The sequence below is a fragment of the Arabidopsis lyrata genome, assembly GCF_000004255.2.
Source record: "Arabidopsis lyrata subsp. lyrata unplaced genomic scaffold ARALYscaffold_7, whole genome shotgun sequence".
Taxonomy (NCBI): Eukaryota; Viridiplantae; Streptophyta; class Magnoliopsida; order Brassicales; family Brassicaceae; genus Arabidopsis; species Arabidopsis lyrata.
Window position 1 is genome coordinate 3,260,329 of NW_003302549.1, and position 23,815 is coordinate 3,284,143.

The following is a 23,815-nucleotide window of genomic DNA, read 5'->3' on the forward strand; positions in this document are numbered from 1 at the left end:
AGGCAGAGTGGATTCGTCACCGGAGCTGAGAAATTAAGTTAGTTCACGTTTATGTGATTAGCACAAGGCTTGAGGCCTTACTTAGATAACATAAATAATGAAGATACACTGTGATAACTATATTGTAACAGAAATCTATTTATTTTCTTATAATCACAAAATTCCATATCTTAGTCTCATATTCTCTCTATGTCCGAGATCATATTATGAAAATTCTTATGGTTGATGGTTAACACATTAGATTTATACTCAAATCTAGTAGCATTCAAACAATACCACCTAACATATTAAATTAACCGCATTTGTGTGTAACAGAAATATTAAATTATGCTTAACTTGTAAAGGTCTAAGATCTATCACATATACCATGTTTATTTACAGCAACCAATGACGATGACTGCTATATTTAGAAGACTTGTCGTTTGTTTTTTAATCGTTTTACAACTACTTGCATCTTTGACAGTACGAACAACAGTAAAGTGGAATACAACAGAATCAACATGTTTTGAAAAAAAAGAAGAATAATTGTCGGAAAATAAACAAAAATAATAAGAATGATCGTCAATGCAAGTTGGTTGCGAACAAATCGAGTTAGTATGGGTGTTTGAAGTTCAGAAGCGTCAAGATCATTAGCTTCTTTTTGAAAACGAATAGTTTAATTACCTCGTAAAATGCATATATACCGCGAAGTCGAGCTATAAATATAAAGTCTGCTTCATTCATCAATCTATTATTATCTATTACTAAGAAAATCAAATCGTTTCCTTCTTTTAATTACTACTATCTCTTAAATCGGGTTAGGACTAGAGCGATTCAAAACGATATTTATTGACAAACCTGTATATATATATATATATATACAGAGAAAACTACATAAGTACGTAGAGGCTCATGTTGGTATATGTGTTGTACATATCTCTATGAAACAAGAACTAATACAAAGAAATAATTTTGTTTTCATTTTAAAAGAAGAGTTTTTGTTGAGATGGGTATAATAATTATATTATATAAAAGGAGAGGGTGTCTTGTAAAAAGAAGAAAAGTGACTTATCATCTATAACCCTAGAGAAGAGAAGAGAACCAAGACCAACCCTCTCTTTTTTATTCCCTTTTGTTTTTCTTCTTCTTTGTATTAATTTCATCCTTGTTATCATTTCACCTTAGACTAATCTATCTTATATCTCTTTCTTCAACAATTGCTAATTGGTTTTGATATAGGTGGAGATAGAGATAGCATCCATGGAAATGTCTAGAGGAAGCAACAGTTTTGACAATAAGAAGCCTAGTTGCCAGAGAGGTCACTGGAGACCTGTTGAAGACGACAATCTCCGGCAACTCGTTGAGCAATACGGTCCCAAGAACTGGAATTTCATTGCTCAACATCTCTATGGAAGATCAGGTAATCAATATATTCATATATTTTGATATTTCCTTTATATATGTATATATGTATCGTATTAGATCGATGTGTTTTATTAATAATTGAGTGACATATATGGAACCATATATAGGGAAAAGCTGTAGATTGAGATGGTACAACCAACTTGATCCAAACATCACCAAGAAACCCTTCACCGAGGAAGAAGAAGAGAGACTGCTTAAAGCTCATCGGATCCAGGGGAATCGTTGGGCCTCCATAGCCCGACTGTTCCCTGGGAGGACGGACAACGCTGTCAAGAACCATTTTCATGTCATCATGGCTAGACGCAAACGCGAAAACTTCTCTTCCACGGCTACTTCTACTTTCAACCAAACTTGGCATAATGTTTTGAGCCCTAGTTCTAGTATTACAAGGCTTAATAGATCCCAGTTTGGGCTATGGAGGTACCGGAAGGATAAGAGTCACGATCTCTGGCCTTACTCTTTTGTTTCAGCACCTATAAATGATCAATTTGGATCTTCATCTGTCTCTAACGTACGCCACGAAATTTATCTTGAGAGGAGAAAGTCGAAAGAGTTGGTGGATGATCACAATTACACATTTCATGCAGCCACACCAGATCATAAGAAGACTTCAAATGAAGATGGACCATCCATTGGAGATGATGGTGAGAAGAACGATGTTACTTTCATTGATTTTCTTGGTGTTGGATTAGCTTCTTAGGTTATAACATCACAACTCAGTGCTTTTAAGGGTTTCTATCATTAGGGTTAGACATCATTTTCAGCCTTTTGCTTCCTTAAACTCTCATATGGATCTTCTATCAATTATACAACTCTCATTTTCTATATCATTCAAATATATATCGTACATGTATAGGTGTGTATATATATGTGTATCGCATGCGCTTAATATTGGTGAATACACAAACATATGTGATAGTTTGTCTATATTATCACATTGCATGGTTTATTGTTTCATACAGGATCATGTAACAAAAACGTACGTATGTAAAGCGTAATACACAAAGATATGCTAACCTAAGTGTATATATACATATGTTAACAAAACTGAAAGAAAAAGAAGAGATGTGTATTAGTATATGTCAATGTAATTGTGTATATATTTAAATGGGAGCTTGTATCAGAAAGCACATTTCATATGATATTTTTAGTGCGTTAGTTGCATTAGACCGTCGTCACTACATAAGTACTTGCATGGTGTTGGGCAAAGAGATTAATCATTTTCTCCGTCCTTGTTTTACGGACTTGCTTAAAACCAACGCATGTATTATTTGCTTTGCTGCGGTCATCTATTTCCAATGTCCAGCAATATATATATAGTTAACACAATTGTTCAACTATGAGGTGTGTATCTGAACATCTTAAGTTTCATAACAAAGAGATTTAACCCTCCCCCTCCCCCAAGAAGACAAAAAGAAAAAGCGCAAAGAGGTTTTACTGTTCTCAAGTAAACAAATCCAATTAGCTATATACAAAAAACGACGGCATATGCCTTAAAATTTTCATTAGAAGATGTAACTCGTTACGTTTTGTAGAAAAACTAATCTATTGACCAACGACGGCGCTATCATGCACCTAAATGCAATAATTTTTGTAGTGGGTGAAATAAATACAAACGGCGTGGAAGACAATGACGGTAAAAATCAATAAGCAAAAAATCTTTGTGGAATAATTCAAAGTATATTTCGTTACACAATGTTTGTATAAAAAGAATCAAGATTCACAAACAAGAACAAAAAAAATTGTGAAAAGAAAAACCAAGATTAACATTTTTTAAAGTGACCATGAATCTTCACTCAAAAAAAACTTGATCGAACTCATGGCCTCCTCCTACCTTTACCCAAAAAAACTTGCTCAAACCTCATCTATATGAACACTGAGATATTGAACCTTTCTTCTGCAACAACTGTGGACATGACAGAGGAAAAACGTCACTCGCATACCCTGAAACATCCTTGCATTTCCATTTCTCGGTCTGCGGTAACCCGAGAAGCGTAACATTCCTTAAGCATACGTCTTGAAACGAAGTGCCTTCAACACCGAGCAACATAGGGGCCTTTCTTGAATTCAGACTCACAACATTGCTAATGTAAATCCCTTTTACTCTCGGAAGAGCTTTCGGATCCCATTTGTCGTCCGAGTGATCATTTGAGCCACTGCTGAATCTAATCGGAACTTTCACTTTCTCCAATAACACATTATTAAAGGTGATATTCGAAATGTACCCGCCTCTCCCTTTATCTGTTTTTATGCGGAGCCCGGCCGCAGAATCCCAGACGTGAATATCTTCAACTGTTATGTTGAAAATCCCACCAGACATCTCACTGCCTATTCCAACTCCTGAACAAGTGCGAGTAGTACCGGAGATCCTTCGGATTACGATGTTTGAACTCGGACGTGCCACGGCCATTCCATACTGGTCCCACCCGCTCTTTACAGCTATAAGATCATCACCACTTTCGATGTAACAGTCCTCAATGCAGACATTGGTGCTTGAGTCTGCAATATTAGTCATAGAAATAAGATATTGTATGTAACTCTAAAGCATCTATTGTTTGTTTTTCGTTTGCGTTTTCCTTTATATTTACGCTTTGATCGTTTCAAAAACTGATAGATAAAGGGTATCTGTAGACCTCAATTTGATACAATCAAAGCCTAACCAAGGGTGTTACAAAGTAGACACAAGATAAGGGTAATACAGAACAGAGAATTTACCTGGATCTATACCATCGGTGTTAGGAGCATTTATCGGAGCAAGGATGGTCATATTTCTAATAACAACATTACTGCAAAACAAAAGTTCCAGAGGTCATCGAACCATGCACACTTGTAACACAGTATCAACGCAAGAAAAATAGTTGGAAGTAATTAAGAACCTGCAATAAACAGGATGGATTGTCCAGAAAGGAGAATTGAGCAAAGTGAGGTTAGAGATGAGAATATTATGACAGTTCTTGAGTTCAATAAGATGGCCTCTCGTATGCACCAATGTTCTGTTCCACCATAACTCCCACCACATCTTCCCCTGTCCATCAATTGTCCCATTTTCTCCTACAAATTTTTTTAGTTTAGGTGTGATTAGAATAAGAAACTGATTTTACTTTGTTCCTCACAGAGAATCAAAGTACAGACACTAAATCAAGGAGAAAAATAAACCGAAAAGCCAAGAAGTTAATTCTGGAGCCTAAAAAGGAAATACCAAAAACAATGAGAGCAAAATGTCTGAAATTATCTCTATTCTCAAACTGTTTTTGTTTCCACTTGGTTTCTTGCTGATATCTATCCTCCTCTGATGCTTATCAGATTACCAAGAATTGAGAAGCATTAAGCAAACACCACATACTCGGATACTGGATTGGATTCCAGAATTTTAGTTTTTGTCAAGGAAACAGAAAGACTGCAGTAATATTCTTAACAAAAACAGAGAAAGCATGCCAAAATTGTTCAATAAAACCCAACAATTTAAACAAGCTCCAGCTAACGAATGAAGAAAAGCATATTGTCGATGAATGAAAGAGCAAAGTACCTGTAATGACAACATTAGTGAGGTTGTCTCCATGAATGAGGCTAATGTGTCTACCACCAGGTCTCTCTCTGCCTCTTCCATAAGAAGGCAATGGCTCTACTATTGGCCATTCGTCTAGGTCCTATCAAACCATAATCCCAGACAAAAAAATATCAATATTGTAACTGATAAAAAAAAAAAAAAAAACAGAGTTCCAAAGTGTCTATAAGTACAGATGACTTTTGAGTTTACATGACCATGAACATGTGCTAAAACACTAGCAGACAAACTTTAAAATCAAAATCCTAACTTGACAGCAAAACTCAGTAAGAATTTAATATAAATTAGGAGACAACACTAGTAATCTGATAGATCTAATTCGTACATGAACATGCTTCAGACAAAAGTTGGCTATACATCTAACTCATCATCTTGGAATCTGATCATATAAAAATGGTTGACTTTTTTTTTTTTTTTTTGTTACAGCTACTATTGACATCAAAATCACATTCATTGAACAAGTCAATCCGAAATTAACAAGTGTTGGTACATAATTCAAGCAAAACACTGATTCTTGATATGCAAATCCAGATTTCCACTACTAAGACTATCTCCACTAAAAACTTAACAGCTTTTGTGCTGTATCAAACAATGGTGGGTCCATTTTAACCACTGACCGTGATTAGCGTAATCAATATAGTGTTTTTTTTTTTTTTTTCTTGTAAACCAGCGTAATCAATATACTAGTGTTTACCAACAAAACTTTATGAACCCACAAATCAAAAAGCAATCACAAACCCAATTTTTGGATTCTCACAGAGCAATCAACAGACATTATTAACCAATTGAATTCTCTTGAAACTGTTCATAACCCAAAAAAAAGAAGAAAACTTTAACAATTTGTTGTAGAATTCAGGATTGGGATATATAATATAACCTTGGATCCCAAAATGACAGCGCCGCGTTGGAGAAAGAGCGTGAAATTGCTGGTGAGGTTGAAGCTTCCAGAGAGCCACGTGCCCATCGGGACATTGAGCTGGGCCCCACCCTCGGCCGCAAAACCTTCAAGGTGCCGTACGGCGCGGCGGAAAGCCTCCGTGTTCGACGTTTTGCCGTCTCCTACGCCGCCGAAATCGGTAATCGACATAACTTTCCGGTTCGGGAACGGGTCATGGTTGAAAAACCCGGAGCAGGTAACCGGGTCGTGATATTGAGAAGTCGGGATCCAGATAGGGATAAAAGAATTGGAAGAGATTTGGAGAGAGAGAATCGCTAAGGCAGTGAAAACAAGGAGAAGAAACGCGCACGAAGGTCTTGTAATGGCGCTCAATACTGTGGTGGGATTCTTCTCCGATTCCATTGTTTTTTTTTTTTTGGAAACAGAGAGAAAACTCAAAAGCCCATGAAGAAGCAGATAAAATACAAACAGAAGAATACTAAAGTGGGACTTTTAGATGGTTGGAGAGAATTTGCATGTGTGCGGCAATGATTACAAACAAAGATGGAGGAAGATAGATAGTCGATATATAGATACCTTACCTCGAAAATTCGACAATCTCTTTTATGTATATAAATAGAAAAAGATGTTAATAAAAATATAGATTGGATACAGACACAGAGATGTCGTGAAATATATGGATGGTGCATGTGAATTGGCAAGGGGGACAAAAGCCAAAGTTTGAAGGAGAAAGTGAAAGTCTTCCTTCACAAATATATATATATTTGTTTATATATAAAGAAGAAGACGATGATATGGATTCAATCACGGGTGGGAAGGATTGGGAAGCGTTACAATCTCGTCAGACTTCTCCAAGTCTTTTAATCTAAATGGGCCTTTTAAAATAGCCTACTGTACTCAATGGTTGTTCTGTCTTTTTTTGTTTTTTCTTTAATGACAAACTAATGTATATGTCCGTATTTTATTGCTGGCAACAAATATGTCCGTATGTGATTTTTTTACTTTATTGAAATCATTGGACCAGATGGATTACTCATTATTCAGCTTATATTTTCAATAGATTGGATTTTATATATATATATATATATATATATATATATATATATATAATCTTGTTATCGTTTAAAGCTTTTGTTTCATCCTTGGAATAAACGAACTTGCTATAGTAGCAAGCCCAAGCCCAGTAAATAATAAAAGCCCGAAAAAACAGAGCTGGGCCGATGATGAGGATTATGATGATGGTCACTATCAGTAATCATAACTGGTTTTATCTATGTCATATGATGGATGGATGGATGATACGGCGAACATAACGAACATGATTCCGAATGAAGTCGTGCGCCTTGGACTTTGACCAGCTCTAAAAAAGGCTTTGAAATGCTCCTCCACGTCATCATCCTTTTTGTCGTTTTCTCAATCTTAAAAGTCATTTTTAATTTCACTGTACAAACAACTCAACCCAGTAAAATCCATATCTTAAATTAAATTCGTCTTCCTTCCTCTCCGATAAACTTGGTTTCTCTCTTCTCTCTCTCTCTGTGTTTGCGACCCTTTTTTAGTATATTTTCAGGAAATATCTTCTTCCTCTTTCGTTTTCTCTTATCTCAGTTTTCTCTCTTCTCAGCAAAGTAGTCAACGGTCAGCGATCTCGGCGTTTCTTCTAATCGGAAAATCTAGCTGAGCTTTTGCTTTTTGATTTCCTCGATTAATCGATTTGAGGGTTTTTTTCTTCTTCTTTTCTCTTCAAATTAAGTCAACGGATGAATACGCGTTGAGGGCTTTTCTCTTCTAATTTCATCATCTTGGGGTTTCCTTGTGTGGTAGTTAGCTTAATCGAGGATTCCAGATCCCTTTTACCAATGATGGATTTTCTCTCATGAGGGAGAGTTCTAGGGTTTCTTTTTAATCTCTAAGGATAAAATGGAACGAAGATTGATGATCCCTTACTTCTTTTGGTTGATTCTCGTTTTGGATTTGGTTCTCAGAGTCTCGGGCAACGCCGAAGGTTTCCCCTTTCTCTCTCATTCTCTTTCATTTTTCATTCTTTCCAATTTATTAGTTGACGCCACAAGTCCTTTGTTCACTACTTCGATTAGTTTAGGCTTGTTCTCGCCTAAAGAAAGCATTTTTAACTTATCTGTTGCTTGTTTTGCGGTGTTGACTTGAGAGTTATATTGGGTTACGTTTTTATATCTGTTTCGACTGATTCAGTGATGTTGTATTCTCGTGACCCTTGATGATTGCAAAGTTTGCCAGGAATTTGATATTTTCTTTGGTTTATTGTAGGTGATGCTCTGAGTGCACTGAAAAACAGTTTAGCTGACCCTAACAAGGTGCTTCAAAGCTGGGATGCGACTCTTGTCACTCCATGTACATGGTTTCATGTTACTTGCAATAGCGATAATAGCGTTACACGTGTGTAAGTTTCTTTCTGTATCTAGCCAATATGATTCGTATTTTTGCATCTACTGTAGAGAATTTACTTGAGCTTCATGTTTGCTCAGTGACCTTGGCAATGCGAATCTATCTGGACAGCTCGTAATGCAACTTGGTCAGCTTCCAAACTTGCAGTACTTGTAAGTCATCTTTTCTTTAAAAGGCCGTCTTCTAGCTTTTGATACTCCTGTCGTTGATTCATCTGTACCTATGTGGGATGTAAAAAAATGTGGCAATGTTCCAAATAACTGCATAATTTTGCATTATCATAGATTATTGGTGAAGTAGTTATATCTTTCCGATCTTATGTAGAAATTAATATTAAAGAACCTGTTATGCAGGGAGCTTTATAGCAATAACATTACTGGGACAATCCCAGAGCAGCTTGGAAATTTGACGGAATTGGTGAGCTTGGATCTTTACTTGAACAATTTAAGCGGTCCTATCCCATCAACTCTCGGCCGACTTAAGAAACTCCGTTTCTTGTATGCACCCATATTCAACTCTCTTCTTTTAATACGTTTTTAATAAGCAGCCTAATTATTGCCTTCAGTTTCCTTTATCGTGTTTGTCTTCCTTAAAAAGCTATTCGTACAACGTGTTACATTTGTAGGAGTCAGAAAGTAGTGTGGCCAAATAGATGCAACGTTATTTTACTAAATGAAAAGGTTTTCTCTTGGAGACTAGGATGTTGTATTATATGTTCTATTTTAATTATGAGCTTTCATAAAAGGAATCAGAACTTTATCCTTGTGTTCTCTTATTTTCACTGGAGCAACACAATGTTCTGAATTCACAGTCTTCTGCCTTAGGCTTTAAGCGCTAAACCCTATTGTTGCTGATTAATTTGTAAGTGCTCTGTAAATCCAGAGAGTGAACGCATCTAATGTAGTAAGTCGCTAATTAGGATAATATACTTTATTTTTCAATCAGCTTCATATCTGTTGAATGAGATTTTAGAACAACCCCTAGTCTTACAAAGTCTTTAAAAGTTTGTATTTTTGATTTACTTTCGTCACTATAAACTCATTACTGGTCATGTTTTCACTTATTCGTGACATGGTCTTTTTCTATTGGTGGTTAGGCGTCTTAATAACAATAGCTTATCTGGAGAAATTCCAAGGTCTCTGACTGCTGTCCTGACGCTGCAAGTTCTGTGAGTGTAATTTTATCTCCCTCTAATTCCTCTGTGATCATGTTTCGGATTATTGTTTGGCCAATCTTGGCATTAAGTCAGAAAATGATATCATCTTATTATGCAGGGATCTCTCAAATAATGGTCTCACTGGAGATATTCCTGTTAATGGTTCCTTTTCACTTTTCACACCTATCAGGTTTTGCTTCCTGGTCTCATTTTAAATCTTGGTGGACATGTCAGAATGATTGATTAATTATTTGAAATTATCTGCAGTTTTGCCAACACCAAGTTGACTCCCCTTCCTGCATCTCCGCCGCCTCCTATCTCTCCTACACCGCCATCACCTGCAGGTTTTTCCTTTTGTATATGTCTTTGTCTTTGAAATGTTATTCAACTGAATAAGTAAACATTTAAAGCCGATCCATTATGTATTAAGAAAGAGATTGTTCATATCATTCTTGCAGGGAGTAATAGAATTACTGGAGCGATTGCGGGAGGAGTTGCTGCAGGTGCTGCACTTCTATTTGCTGTTCCGGCCATTGCACTTGCTTGGTGGCGAAGGAAAAAACCACAGGACCACTTCTTTGATGTACCAGGTTAGCTAAACTTGCTATACCTGTTTCCTCATTGACACTTCTCTTGCTAATTTTTCTTTAATTACCATCTTTTTGCAGCTGAAGAGGACCCAGAGGTTCATTTAGGACAACTCAAGAGGTTTTCATTGCGTGAACTACAAGTTGCTTCGGATAATTTTAGCAACAGAAACATATTGGGTAGAGGTGGTTTTGGTAAAGTTTATAAAGGACGGTTAGCTGATGGTACTTTAGTGGCGGTTAAAAGGCTAAAAGAGGAGCGCACCCAAGGTGGTGAACTGCAGTTCCAGACCGAGGTTGAGATGATTAGTATGGCGGTTCACAGAAACTTGCTTCGGCTTCGTGGATTTTGCATGACTCCAACCGAAAGATTGCTTGTTTATCCCTACATGGCTAATGGAAGTGTTGCCTCCTGTTTAAGAGGTATCTCTCATCTTCTGCTGTTTTCTTTGCCTCTCTATCACTGCAATATTTCCTTCCAATAGGTTCCTTTTTATCTATCCATCCTTGGAGTGCTCTATGTTTCTTAGTTGGGCTTACCAAAATTCATCTGCCTTCTAGTTGGCAGGGCAACATTCAGAAACTAATAACTTTTAGGAAAAAATGATATTCTGAATTTTGATGGTAATACGGTATTTTGAATTATTCAAGTTTACATCATAGGGAGAGGGATTGGCTGGAAGGTAGTAGACGTAGCTCTGCTTAAGCCAACTGACTAGGGAAACTGATTTTCATAAGTGTTGAATCTGTAGTAATCTTATATTTATTTTCTCCTTAGAACGTCCTGAGTCCCAGCCACCACTTGATTGGCCAAAGAGACAGCGTATTGCGTTGGGATCTGCAAGAGGGCTTGCATATTTACATGATCATTGTGACCCAAAGATTATTCATCGAGATGTGAAAGCTGCAAATATTTTATTGGATGAAGAGTTTGAAGCCGTGGTTGGGGATTTTGGACTTGCAAAACTCATGGACTACAAAGACACACACGTGACAACCGCAGTGCGTGGTACAATTGGTCATATAGCCCCTGAGTACCTTTCTACAGGAAAATCATCAGAGAAAACCGATGTCTTTGGGTATGGAGTCATGCTTCTTGAGCTTATCACTGGACAAAGGGCTTTCGATCTTGCTCGCCTTGCAAATGATGATGATGTCATGTTACTAGACTGGGTATATATATACATATATGTGTTTCCCACTTGTATAGTTCATGATCTGTGTTGCCTCTATATGTTGTTAATTATGGGTTGTACCCTATGACAGGTGAAAGGGTTGTTAAAAGAGAAGAAATTGGAAGCACTAGTAGATGTTGATCTTCAGGGGAATTACATAGACGAAGAAGTGGAGCAGCTGATTCAAGTGGCTCTGCTCTGCACTCAGAGTTCACCAATGGAAAGACCCAAAATGTCTGAAGTTGTAAGAATGCTTGAAGGAGATGGTTTAGCTGAGAGATGGGAAGAGTGGCAAAAGGAGGAAATGTTCAGACAAGATTTCAACTACCCAACCCATCATCCAGCCGTATCTGGCTGGATCATTGGTGATTCCACTTCCCAGATCGAAAACGAGTACCCCTCGGGTCCAAGATAATATCCGAACACGAATGCTTTTTCTGTATTTTTTATTTTATTTCTGTATTTAATGAGGGCTTTAGTTTCTGCTGCTCCATATTATTGGTTGGTTCTTAAGTGAATACATGAGGATCTGATTGGGTTTGTAAGTGTTATATGAAAAAGAATTTGAATGTTGTTGAAAGCTAAAACCCAAACATGTCTCTAGGTACTTGAGGATTGTTGCGACTTAATTCACACTTTTGTATCCCATCAATTGTTCATTTTCACCGTGCGTCAGGTTTCTCTTCTTACGTTTCTTGGTTACACTATGTTGACATGTTAATAATACTACACGTTTATATTGTTTTAGACATTTTAAGACCCGTTCATCTTGTGATTTATAGATCCGGAGATTGTTCAAATGAAAAAAGAGTCTTTGGCCTTTACCAAATAATGCAAGCAAAAGTTCTTAGATTCATGGCAATAGAACGTCATATATCATATGGTCGCATAACCACCATTTGAGTCACCAATAATTACGTAGGCGAAGAAGTGTTTATGTTAGCAAATAAAAAAATTCAAAAACCGTAGGCGTGAGGAACCAACAAGATTAACCTAGTGGATAAATCAAGTAGACAAGAACATCAATTGGACAAGAAAATGCAATCAAATTAAATACAAGATCACCAAATATATTTATTACGTTTTTTAACCACAAGCAATAAGTGTATACAACTGCATATTACGATAGTACACAAATTTTACATGGTAGCTAGCCTAGGAGATTCATCATTCTTCATATTTATGATAAGAGTAGAGAAATTATTAATTAAAGGTGGGAGCATAAATACAAAAATCGTAAATAGATATGGCCTAGGCTAATTAATACTCCGACAATTTTGACGAATTTCACCTTGAGAGCCAAGTTTAACGTCAAGATTGCTCATCTTGCGCATGGCCTGTTGGAAATCAAAGAAGAACTTCGCTTGGTTAAGGGCATAGCCATTAACAAGATTCCTGGTCCTTGGTGTGTTGAATAAGGTTTGGTCCGAAAAGAGGACTCCTGATTTCATCTGAAGCGCATTGAAGTAAGCATTGTCGAAATCGTTGCGCGTAGCATCAAAGGGTTGCTCTGCATTGTCACCCGCGCTGCAAGTTTTAGAGAGAGTGTTTGCAAAAGTCGAGTCTAATGAAGAGTCTGGGACGGTAAGTCTAGCCTTGAAGGAGGAGCATCGTGCAACTCCTAGGGTATGTGCTCCTATATATCCCCACAAATTATTAAGTTAAAACCAAATTAGAATGTGGAGCATTCACTGTCTTGATAAACATATTACATGGATTTCATTCCAAGTGATGTGAATCAATTATCTGATTTTATAGTATTATAGAAACTAATAAAATATTTTATTGCTAAAGAAGAAAAGAGAAAAATGAAACAAATTTATTCTCCAGAACTACTGATAATGGGGCCGATGAAGTAAATTAAGTGAAAAAAAAAAATAGCAAGAAAAAAACTTTGAAACCAATTAAACAGTTATAATTTTTTTTTACCATTTTTTTTTTCCTTTATAGAGGTAATACCTAGTGGATATATAGAGATTTATTACACACAATAATACACACACATATATATAGAATGCAAGAGTATTGCAAAGACTCACCAGAGAGAGCAACAACATCTTGTGGAGTGAAACCACGTTGGCCAAAAGTTTGAATTAGTTGAGAGGCATTGAGAAAAGGTGAAGGTAGATTTCTTGTATCTTCGATTTTCGATCTTTTACCATCAAACCTTCCTTTTGGTATATCATAATATGGACCACCAGCCTAACAATTTCAATTACTCATTAGATTAAATACACAAATTAATCATCTTTCATATAATTACAGAAGATTCAAAATCTTGATCAGCTTAATTAATTACCCAAAAGACAGCATCTCTAGCAGCCATGGCAACAATATCAGCGCAAGATACAACTCCTGGACATCTATTCTCGATTTTCTGTTTTGCATCATCGATAATCTCGTAGCCACGTAGACTCAGATTCGCAGGAGAATCCTTTTCCGCAGTGTTGTCTTTTGTAGAATCTAGAAGAATCGACGCGTCACATCCCTTAGTATAGAAAGAAAGAAAAAAAAAAAAACTAATTTTAGGGGATTTCTACGTAAAAGACACCATTAATTAGAACTTAAAATCAATGAAACAGAGAAAACGTTACGCACCTCTATGAAACAGTCATGGAACAACATACGGATAAGACCAGCGGCTAAAGTGGGATCGGCTTGAAGAGCATTGTTAACACTGTTCTTCACAATCTGTTCGGCGAAAGGACAGCTCATCATGTAGTAAGTCATACTTAAGCCCCTCGCATGAAAAGGAAACCCAACAATGGCATGCATCAACAGAATCATGCTCACTAAATTTGCCCCAACCATCTTATTGTTTTGTATCTTAAATCTTGTCAACATGATAATGATCAGCTTAATTAAGCAGCTTCACTATGTATATCGCTAATCGCTAATATATATATAGTAAGAAGTCGCCCTCAGACACGCTTGCTTCGTAATTCGTATTGGAGTGGTTGGAACATATATGGAATACATATAATTGTGTATTGGTTGGTCCCACATTGAGTTGAAAGCAGATTAAAGTTTGGGATAGTGGTCATCTATTGTGCCTTCCCAGTTCCCGCTTATCATCGTAAAAAAACTATTCAACTTATTCTATTCCTAGTGGCTGACCTAATATTTGCATGTTATTGCATGAAAACTGGCACGTAGTGTTGACACATATGACCATTTCTTTCCTTTGCCAAAACCCGAATTCTCTTTGTCCACAAAAAATGTTATTATTATTTAATAATTAGACCTCACGCTTACTATAGCTGACCAAGTTTTCAATTAAAGTTTTAAATTTCATATATATATATATATATATATATATATATATGAATGTGAATTTCATAGAGAGTTTATAACTAATTATTACAGAAGAAAAGCTTAACCAATATAATCATAGGTGTTTTTAGCACATATATGGAGATTGAGAAATCTCAAACCCAACTAAACACTAGATTCCGTAAATTCTGCCGTTTTCCTTAAGATTTGAACAGAGAATTTTGGTTGTGGAGTTTGATGTTCCATTTTGTTTCAGATAAAGTATATATTTGTCTGAACAGAAAATTAGATGAACTTTTTATGTGGAATATAGAAACTAGCTGGATTTTTTGGAACTGTGGATGGCGTTCTAGAACTTGTCAACATTCTTGAAATCTAGAAATATATAATATTAGTGCAGAATAAGATAATGGCGACTTGATTCACGACTACTCACAATAAGCAAAACATAAAATGGATCTTCTATTATTGAAGAGAACTCAAAGAGAAAAGAAAGAAAGTCAAACAAGAAAGCGGACATGTAGCTGGCTTCCATTAGCAAGCAATATCAATAAAAATGGACAAGCGAGTTTGGTATTTTTAATGTAATCGCATGTCAGTTTCACTTTTATAACTGAGTGCTTCCTACGCGGAATTTGTAGTGGTACATTCTTCCACTTCCTTATCTGATGAAGACAAAACATAGTTGATCTCGGAGATGTTTTTTTTTTTGTTAAAACTCGGCTATTAAGATTTAAGTGTTATACACTTCACTTTGACATATAGGGTCTACTCTGAAAATTCTTATATGTATATTTTTTACAGATTTCCTCACTAGTTTATATAAAGCTTAATATATATTATTACTAAATTTGTGTAATTGACTAAATGGTTACACACTATAAATTTTAACATATATTATCAATACAATAAAATTAATAAGAGTCTCTCCATTCAGTTTTTTCAGATATTCTCAGCATGACACATCATTAAAATATTTGTCCAATAAAATTATAACAATAATACAGCTCATCGTTTTAGTCCAGTAAAAATCATTCCCTCTTCCACGTAATACTCTTATATCATCATCTTGGACTTCTTAAATTTATATAGGCCCATCTTGATATTTTGCATTATAACATAATAATGGATAATCCAGAAACATAACCAAAACGCCCAGAAGCCTATTTTAACAAACCCAGCACGTTTGTGAGATTGAGTATATAACTTGGTCGCTATCTGCATCCCTAAATCCACGACGGAAACATCAACAAGGTCCACTCACATATTTCGTTGCTGTGGTTATCAAGGTATTTCTTGATCTTGATAAGAGAAGAAAATTCATAATTTCTAAATTGCAGACCACAAGAAATCATTTTCTTGATATATTTTGTTGGCTTCAATATTCAAATGTTGTGCTTTATTGGATGGTCTAATAGATTTTTATTAGAGCATGCTTGCTTCAGCGGGTTGCCATGGAACATGGACTGATACTGGTGGACATAAAGTATGAGTTTGGAAGAAGTAGTGATGGCTCAATCTTATTGATTGATGAGGTCTGTTATCTTTTCTCTTTGTCTCCATATCAGTCTCTCTTCGAATGCACAACTGAACACATATATGCACAACTACCAAAATCACTGATTAGAATCATCATCCACTTGTACACATTGTGTATAGATTCATATACCCGATTCCAGCAGATACTGTCTTGCAGGTTCATATGAAGTGCTAAAATGTTGATAAGGTTAGTGATTTCGCCTGTTTTTGCTCTCAGTCAGGTTTCATTGGTTTATAGTACTTTGCTCCCTCACATGTTCATTTTTTTAAAAATCCAAACAGGAGTTCCAAAGAGAACTGCAATCCATACGAGAACGAGATATGCTTACATCGGTAGTCTTGGTATCTCGATTCTTAATTGTATAAAATAAGCAATTAAAATCAGAAACTTGCTTCACTACGGCGGCCGAGACGCCGCTGTGGATGTTGCAGGGGTTGTGAAGGAAGGGGTTTTGATTAGAACATTCATGGAATCGTCTTCTTCACGTGAAGAAGAGTCATCTGAAGCTTCTCCAGCTTGTATTTTAATCGCCTCTTTAATACTCAAGCTTCATAGTTCATCATCACGTGCACGGGCTTATGATGTTATATTGTTAGTTATTCTTCATCTGGTTAATATTTCTATGCTCAATGATTTTATTTTTATTTTTTACGTGTAATATTTTATTATACATAACCAAAACCATACATGGACTATACTAAAAGCTCCACAAAAAGTTTACATAAATATTTGAGGCCCAACAAGAGTCTATCAGATTACTGGTTATTATTCGTCTACGTTTTTAAGTATTGGTCTCTCTTCTAATAAGAAAAGATTTAAAGAACTTAATTGTTTATGTTTTTCTTCCTTTGAATGTTTTCGGTTGTATGTAAGGTATGTGTAACGCCAAAAATAATGAGGGATATAAGACAACATCTCTCTTTGGTGACCATTTTTTTTTTTTGTTGTTAACTTAAGAATACAAGAACTCTTGATTTGATATCGCTCCTACTAAACGTCTTTGTTTTATGTATTATGTTTTAGGCTTCTGAATAATCTTGATTGATATAATAAACTCAGATCTCTATTTCATGAGATTTCTCAATGGGATTGGATAATGCAGGTCCTTCCCACAGCTCCGCAAGATCCTTTCTCCGCCATGACATGAAGATCACCGGTCCTAACGTAGATGGTACCTGTGTATACACCGCATCGAAAACAGATTAAACATCATAATCTCACTATACTTCACACTGATCAATCTCATAAAAACATTGGACTGAGACTAGAAAGGTTCTATCAACAAAATTTCGGTAAAATCAAGTTTGATATCGGTTGTGCACAAATACATGTAGTAGAATATATACTTTTGATGTTAGGCCAAGAGGAACAAAGAAGTTAAAAAGATGGAGATATATTACCAGATAAAGTAGAGCTGGCTGAGGTGAATGAGTCAAGACACCTGCAGCTAGAGCCGCCACCAAGCCAATGGCATATCCGGGAAGTGCATACCATATGTATTTGTGTCCCTTGGAAGATTTTAGATCAAAGATATTCACCACATCTCTAGTTTTTCGATGGTCAAAACAGAGGACCAAAGCCAAAAGCATTGCAGGGATAGCCTGGAACAACAAAACAGTTAATTAAAACAACATATTTTTTTCTTTCCTGGTCACTATAGTCTGGTACACATACAACGACATACCAATCCTAAAATCAGAGAAGGGTTTAGTGTGTACCATGTCACCAAGACCAAGCATCATGAAATCTGAGGCACTCACACCGGGCACCACACCGCCCAATAGGTTCCGAGGAAACACAATTTTCACAGGCAGTTCGAGTTTCTTTGTGATCAATTGCAGTCCAGGTAGATTCAAACTGTTAGCTACTGTGTGAACTGGGTTTGAGGCTTGCTGGGTTGCCACGGCCACCATAACGTTAGCACCAAAGAATCTCTCAGAGAAGAAAACCCAGAATATGTCATATACAAAGAGACACACGAGGAGCATTGCACATATTTTGATATTGGGCAGACGAACATGGCTGACAAACGCTATACAAATGGAGATTCCAAGCAAATTGTTCAACACCCAATGGCCAGAGATGAGCCATGCCACAACTGTCATGGCACAAGCCACAAGTAGCAATCCTTGGATTCTTGTAAATGATTTGGAGCAGCAGCGTGAAACAAAGGGATCAGACAGACCAAGCTGCGTCTTCATATATAGAGCATATGGTGATAACCAATAGAAGAGAGATGAAACAGAGGCGATGGCTGTAAACGCGGTCAGGAGCTGAGAAACAGATGAGAACAAATAGAACATGAGAAGCAAACTGCAAGAGCTCATAACTGGGATCATCAAGGCCTGAGAGCTATCTAGTGTAATGGATGCTTCAGAGAAGTCACGATTTCTCTCCATCTCTTTCCCGTAGTTAAGTGCACGGAAAGCTGATGCAAATGTCACGGTGACAGCTGTGACAATGAGAGTAGCTGGAGCAGGTTCTAGCAGATACAAAAGAGTCCATAGAGTCTCCATGATAAGATAAGAGTTCCTTCGAATTATATAAAAATCCCCCAAGCCTCGTACGCATATAAGCGAATATATGAAATCCGTTGGACGTTGCAATAAGTTTCCAACAGATGTGAACCTGTAAAAGATAAATTCACACCAACAAAACTCATGTAAGCCACCTTCAAGCCAAAAAGCTTAAGTTTTTACAAGATTTACAAAACAAGGGTGATTGCTGTTTACAACAATACAGGGACATCAACAAAGATAAATAATCCACAAGACATGGTTACTAAACTAATATGTACATATGTCTATTACAAAACAGACCTCAAGCTAAAGTTGAGTTCTTTAAGAAGCAAGGTAAATCTCAAATTGTTTATGACCAGATTATAGTTAAGGAAACTAAGCTCTCCAAGTGTCTGTCTACATTTTAATAAGAAACCCAGAAATCAAAAATCAAGTTGGAATTTCAATCAATGAATCAATTTCGAGGAATTTGTTGTTCTCAACGGACACAAAACTTTGAGAACTGGTAATTCGATTAAGATATTAATTCGTCTTCTCAGCTGAAAGAGAAGAAAAGTAGAGATTGCAGAAACCAATTTACAGCGAAATTAGATTAAGACGGAAAAGAGGAGAAGCAGAGACTCTCACCTGAGAAACCCTAACGACGGAGGAGAGACAGAGGTCGAAACGGAGAATTGGGATCTAGGTTTCAGGCGCGAGGTTGGATCGTCTGTCCCATATCAGTCTCTCCGAGTAAAGGACCAAACTTTTCTATAAAATTGAAAAACATATAGTATTAATTAAAAAGTGTGCATTAGCTAACGTATTATTATTATTACGATATCAACAAAACGATAATGTATTGTAATAACGAGTAAAAACGACAGCGTATTTATGACGAGGTAACAGCATCTCCATTGTAAATTTTTTTTTGGCCAAATTCTCGTTTTTTTTGTTCAAAAATTTCTGCTTGATCTTAAAAAAACAACATAACCGTACTTCTTAAAAATCATTTCTATTTTGAATTTGAATGAACCAAACATCGAAATTCTCTTTTCTCTCTCTAAGAGAGAGAAAGCATCAAAACATGTTTTTGCCGTCCGGTATGAAATCCGGCTTTACGTCCGACATAATCCGGCTTATAAAGCGGTGTTTGGTCGGCTTTACATCTAGCATCGATCGGCTTTTCTAGCGACGATGGCTAGCTTTCGTTTACCTCCGGCGTTGTCCGGTTTATCTCGCTTATGGTACGACTATCCCGCTGTCGTGTTTTTGGTTTTGTTCTTCCGGTGTGTCCAACTTTGGATTCAGAAGTAGACAAGGTGATTCTGGTGAAGTTTGGCATGAACATAAAACAAAGATGTCTAGAGAACAAGATCAAGCAGAGTTTATGCGTTTATGTAGATCATGTCCACCTGATTTCTGTTTTCTTCAATTTAACGATGGAGATCTTCATCTATTTGGAAATCAGATGTAGATCCAGTGATATTTTGATGTCGATTTAAAGAAGAGACAAAAATATGGTGAATTTGAAGGTGTTGAGTTTTGCTTGGTGAAGCATGGCGGTTTACTGATCTCGTCTCAGTTTAAGTTTTCTTCACTAATTTAAGATGAACTCGAGAAGTTTAGACGAATTGGATATTTGGATTAGTTACAGTCTCGGGTGAATTCTCTTCGATGTTGCTCACAGATGATCGGATACTTCTCCGACGTAGATTACCGGTGCTCGGAATCTTTCTTCCCGAGCGACTCCAAAGAGTCATTGTTTGAGTGAAGGATATGCTTACACGTGGCTTCAATGGCGTCATCTTCAAAGGGTGATATAGTTTCTTTCCACGTGTTCATTTAATCATGCTTTCATCGTTTGACCATATCTATCTTCTGGGCCACTTGTGTATTTTATTAAGGCCTTTCTTTTGTTTACTTTGTTTAGTTGGTTTGTTTTAGCCTTTTAGGGTCATAAGTTCTTAGCTAGTATTCGATCTTTGTCTTGCTCTGTGGTTAATTTTCTTTCAAGCTTTAGGATCTCAGTGGTTGAGGCTCTAGTAGAAGTTTCGGGTATGATTAGATTGCACTCATGGTTCCGCTGGGTCGCGCGTTAAGTGTAAATGTTTCTAGGACGGGGTTAAGTGAGAGATTTAGTTTTGCCCTTTTTAGTATTTTATTTTTAGTTAAAATTTTTGCTGGGTTTCCTCTTTTCATGAGTTCCTTGTTAGTTTGATATGTTTCTTTTGAGCTTGCTAGGATCGTTTAAAAGCTTAGGTTCTTAGTTTGGTAAAACAAAAACAGATGGAATGCAGTGTTATGAAGGGTTGAAAATGGAGATATTGAGTTAATCTCTCTTGAGCACCACCACCAGTTGCTGAAATGTTTTCAAGACTATGGTTGGTTTTCATATGGCCCTTTCTTATCAGATCATCAAGCTGAAGCACTATTGATACCGTTTGTAGTGTTCCAACTGCTCTCTTATGTGGTTTGAGATTATTAAAAGTTTCACAATGCAAATCACAGAATATGTAATCGAGTAGAATGTGTGAGGCTAAACAAGTGTTTGGCATTCCATGTATGGTTCTTTTGAATGATAAATAAAGTTACACCTTGAGAAAAAAAAAAAAAACATCGAAATTTCAACGGGCTGTAGCCGGTATTTGAAAGTACTTACAGATCCGCTTTTACTGGCTATAGCCAGTTAACTTTCAATCTGTCTAAAGGGGAACAGCAACACATGCTTTTGAAAAACCCTAATTTTCAAAATTCAAACTAACGCTCTTCTTCTTCCTTCTTCAACTTCCCACCTTCATTTGAATAATCTCATTGCCGTTATCTCAGATTCTCTCTAGCTCTTTCCATTTCCAGGATTCTTCGATATGGGAGCAACCCACAGTCATGAAGATCTGGAGATCTGTTCTTCAGACGAGGATGAATATGAAGAATATGAAGAAGGAAGAGACGGAGAAGAAGAGGAAGAGACGTTCCAGGACTCGAGGGACCATACGTTAGGCATTTCTTCCTCCGCTCGTCGTCTCCGGCCTAAAGCTCCTTCATCATCACTTGACGACGTTGAGGCAAAACTCCAAGCTCTGAAGCTGAAATACCAATCGACGGAAGCCCCGTCTACTCAGAACTCAGCTCGGCTTTTTCGTTACATCAATGGAAACACTCCTAAAGCCAAATGGGTCACAGCTGAGAAACTGACTGCTTATTGTTTCGTTAAGACTAACAAAGGAGATGAAGATGATGAAGACGACGATGAGAATGGAGATGTGGAAAACGAATGGTGGATTTTGAAAGTCGGAAGCAAGATCCGTGAAAAGGTTTCAGATGAAATGCAATTGAAGGCTTATAAAGATCAACGCCGTGTTGACTTCGTTGCTAAAGCTGTTTGGGCTATGAAATTCGCCAGCAGTGAAGATTTTTCGGTTTTTGTAAGCAGCTATAACAATTGCTTGTTTGAGAACAATCATGGGGTTGAGTTTAATGAGGCCAATAAGGCAAAAATCTATGGGAAAGATTTCATTGGGTGGGCTAATCCTGAGGCTGCTGATGATTCCATGTGGGAAGATGCTGATGATATTTTGCTTCAAAGCCCAGGAGGAGGATCTGCAACCCCGGCGAGAGATACACAGGATTTGACTGAGGCTTTTGAAGAAGCTACAAGTGAGGGCATACACAGCTTAGCTCTAGGTGCTTTAGATAATAGCTTTCTTGTTGGAGATTCTGGTATTCAGGTTTTCAAGAACATGAGGCAGGGGATTCAAGGGAAAGGTGTTTGTGTTAACTTTGAGCCTGGTTATGGTCGGGCTCATTCATCAGCACCGAAGAAGGCTCTTCTCATGAGAGCTGAGACTAACATGCTGCTCATGAGTCCTATGAGCCAAACGCCTCATTCACGAGGAATCCATCAGCTTGACATTGAAACCGGGAAGGTTATTTCAGAGTGGAAGTTTGAGAAAGATGGAGTGGATATCTCTATGAGTGACATTACTAACGATGGTAAAGGTGCTCAATTGGACCCATCTGCGTCAACGTTTCTCGGTCTGGATAACAATAGGCTTTGCAGGTGGGATATGCGTGACCGGTATGGGATGGTTCAGGATCTTGCTACTGCGAATACTCCAGTCTTGAACTGGGCACAGGGGCATCAGTTTTCTAGAGGGACTAACTTTCAGTGCTTTGCAACTACTGGTGATGGCTCAATTGTTGTTGGCTCTCTTGATGGCAAGATTAGACTCTACTCTAGCAACACTATGAGGCAGGCAAAGACGGCTTTCCCTGGACTTGGTGCACCTGTAACTCATGTGGATGCTACATTCGATGGGAAATGGATTGTTGGTACAACTGACACATACTTGATTGTTATCTGTACCCTTTTTACTGACAAAAGTGGCAAAACAAAGACTGGCTTCGAGGGTCGCATGGGAAATAAGATTGCCGCACCAAGGTTGCTTAAGTTGAGGCCTCTTGATGCACATTTAGCTGGATCTGACAACAAGTTCCGCAATGCTCAGTTTTCTTGGGTAAGCAAAACTCTAGTTGCAGTTTATATTCGTGCTGACAAAGTGACATTCTTGAAATTTTTCATGTTTTGCTCATAGTAGTGCATATAATATTGAAGTCTAAGAATTTTCTGGAATTTGAACTATAGTGTTCCTCAGTTGCCTTGTGTTTCAACCTTGATTTTTGATAAAGGAACTTTTACTACTGTTGAATTATCTATTGATTCCTGACTCTTTTTATCTAATCTTTTCTTGTTGAAAATTTTGATATATAGGTCACAGAGGATGGGAAACAGGAGCGTCATGTGGTATCAACCGTTGGAAAGTTCAGTGTGATATGGAACTTTCAGCAAGTGAAGAATGGATCTCATGAATGCTACCATGATCAAGAAGGGCTGAAGAAATGCTACTGCTACAAGATAGTCCTGCGAAATGAATCTATCGTGGACAGTCGCTTCATGAATGACAACTTTGCAATTTCCGGTTCACCTGAAGCGCCTTTGGTCATTGCAACTCCCATGAAAGTAAGCTCTTTTAGCTTATCCAGCAAGCGATGAAACAAGCAAGTGATGGACCGGACCACTAGCTCTTTTAATTTAAATTCTAGTCTATTTGTAACCATGTGAAATTCCATTGTTCTGGCTGTATTCAGAGAAACGACATCTAGCAATGTTGCTAAACTACTTTGGTCTGGCTTTGACTTTTAAGATGTTTGGTCGTATTGTAGACGTTTTGTTTTTTCGTTTTCTTGAAAAAAGCTATGTTGGAAGATGTATCATGAAGAACGCTTATCCAATTT

At 37.2% G+C, this 23,815-nt stretch overlaps 6 protein-coding genes and 1 long non-coding RNA gene across 7 annotated transcripts; 4 read left to right on the forward strand and 3 right to left on the reverse strand.

Annotated features, from left to right (window-relative positions):
• Positions 1-1,004: 1,004 nt before the first annotated feature.
• Positions 1,005-2,437, forward strand: LOC9303253 (transcription factor MYB3R-3). Its single transcript, XM_002867135.2, has 2 exons — positions 1,005-1,399; positions 1,512-2,437. Exons 1-2 carry the CDS (start codon positions 1,240-1,242, stop codon positions 2,102-2,104), a joined length of 753 nt encoding a protein of 250 aa, XP_002867181.1. The 5' UTR covers positions 1,005-1,239; the 3' UTR covers positions 2,105-2,437.
• Positions 2,438-3,035: 598 nt separating this feature from the next.
• LOC9303254 (probable polygalacturonase) lies at positions 3,036-6,781 on the reverse strand. The gene is made up of 5 exons (XM_002869167.2): positions 5,847-6,781; positions 4,931-5,051; positions 4,281-4,455; positions 4,120-4,190; positions 3,036-3,903 (listed from the first exon to the last, which is right to left on the reverse strand). Exons 1-5 carry the CDS (start codon positions 6,267-6,269, stop codon positions 3,266-3,268), a joined length of 1,428 nt encoding a protein of 475 aa, XP_002869213.1. The 5' UTR covers positions 6,270-6,781; the 3' UTR covers positions 3,036-3,265.
• Positions 6,782-7,308: 527 nt separating this feature from the next.
• Positions 7,309-11,844, forward strand: LOC9305285 (BRASSINOSTEROID INSENSITIVE 1-associated receptor kinase 1). The gene is made up of 11 exons (XM_021017409.1): positions 7,309-7,872; positions 8,154-8,286; positions 8,372-8,443; positions 8,645-8,788; positions 9,388-9,459; positions 9,566-9,637; positions 9,715-9,791; positions 9,906-10,037; positions 10,116-10,457; positions 10,813-11,207; positions 11,301-11,844. The coding sequence occupies exons 1-11, from the start codon at positions 7,788-7,790 to the stop codon at positions 11,622-11,624; spliced, it is 1,848 nt and encodes a 615-aa protein (XP_020873068.1). The 5' UTR covers positions 7,309-7,787; the 3' UTR covers positions 11,625-11,844.
• A 414-nt stretch (positions 11,845-12,258) lies between these two features.
• Positions 12,259-14,189, reverse strand: LOC9303255 (peroxidase 47). Its single transcript, XM_002869168.2, has 4 exons — positions 13,808-14,189; positions 13,509-13,697; positions 13,249-13,411; positions 12,259-12,845 (listed from the first exon to the last, which is right to left on the reverse strand). Exons 1-4 carry the CDS (start codon positions 14,051-14,053, stop codon positions 12,466-12,468), a joined length of 978 nt encoding a protein of 325 aa, XP_002869214.1. The 5' UTR covers positions 14,054-14,189; the 3' UTR covers positions 12,259-12,465.
• A 1,618-nt stretch (positions 14,190-15,807) lies between these two features.
• LOC110226679 lies at positions 15,808-16,787 on the forward strand. The gene is made up of 3 exons (XR_002330614.1): positions 15,808-16,017; positions 16,142-16,208; positions 16,304-16,787. It is a non-coding gene; the product is annotated as an uncharacterized LOC110226679 (long non-coding RNA).
• A 139-nt stretch (positions 16,788-16,926) lies between these two features.
• LOC9305286 (signal peptide peptidase-like 1) lies at positions 16,927-19,307 on the reverse strand. Its single transcript, XM_002869169.2, has 4 exons — positions 19,169-19,307; positions 17,741-18,650; positions 17,423-17,623; positions 16,927-17,197 (listed from the first exon to the last, which is right to left on the reverse strand). The coding sequence occupies exons 2-4, from the start codon at positions 18,536-18,538 to the stop codon at positions 17,078-17,080; spliced, it is 1,119 nt and encodes a 372-aa protein (XP_002869215.1). The 5' UTR covers positions 18,539-18,650; positions 19,169-19,307; the 3' UTR covers positions 16,927-17,077.
• A 1,935-nt stretch (positions 19,308-21,242) lies between these two features.
• On the forward strand, positions 21,243-23,812 carry LOC9305287 (protein CYPRO4). The gene is made up of 2 exons (XM_002867137.2): positions 21,243-23,037; positions 23,292-23,812. Exons 1-2 carry the CDS (start codon positions 21,388-21,390, stop codon positions 23,571-23,573), a joined length of 1,932 nt encoding a protein of 643 aa, XP_002867183.1. The 5' UTR covers positions 21,243-21,387; the 3' UTR covers positions 23,574-23,812.
• Positions 23,813-23,815: the final 3 nt, after the last annotated feature.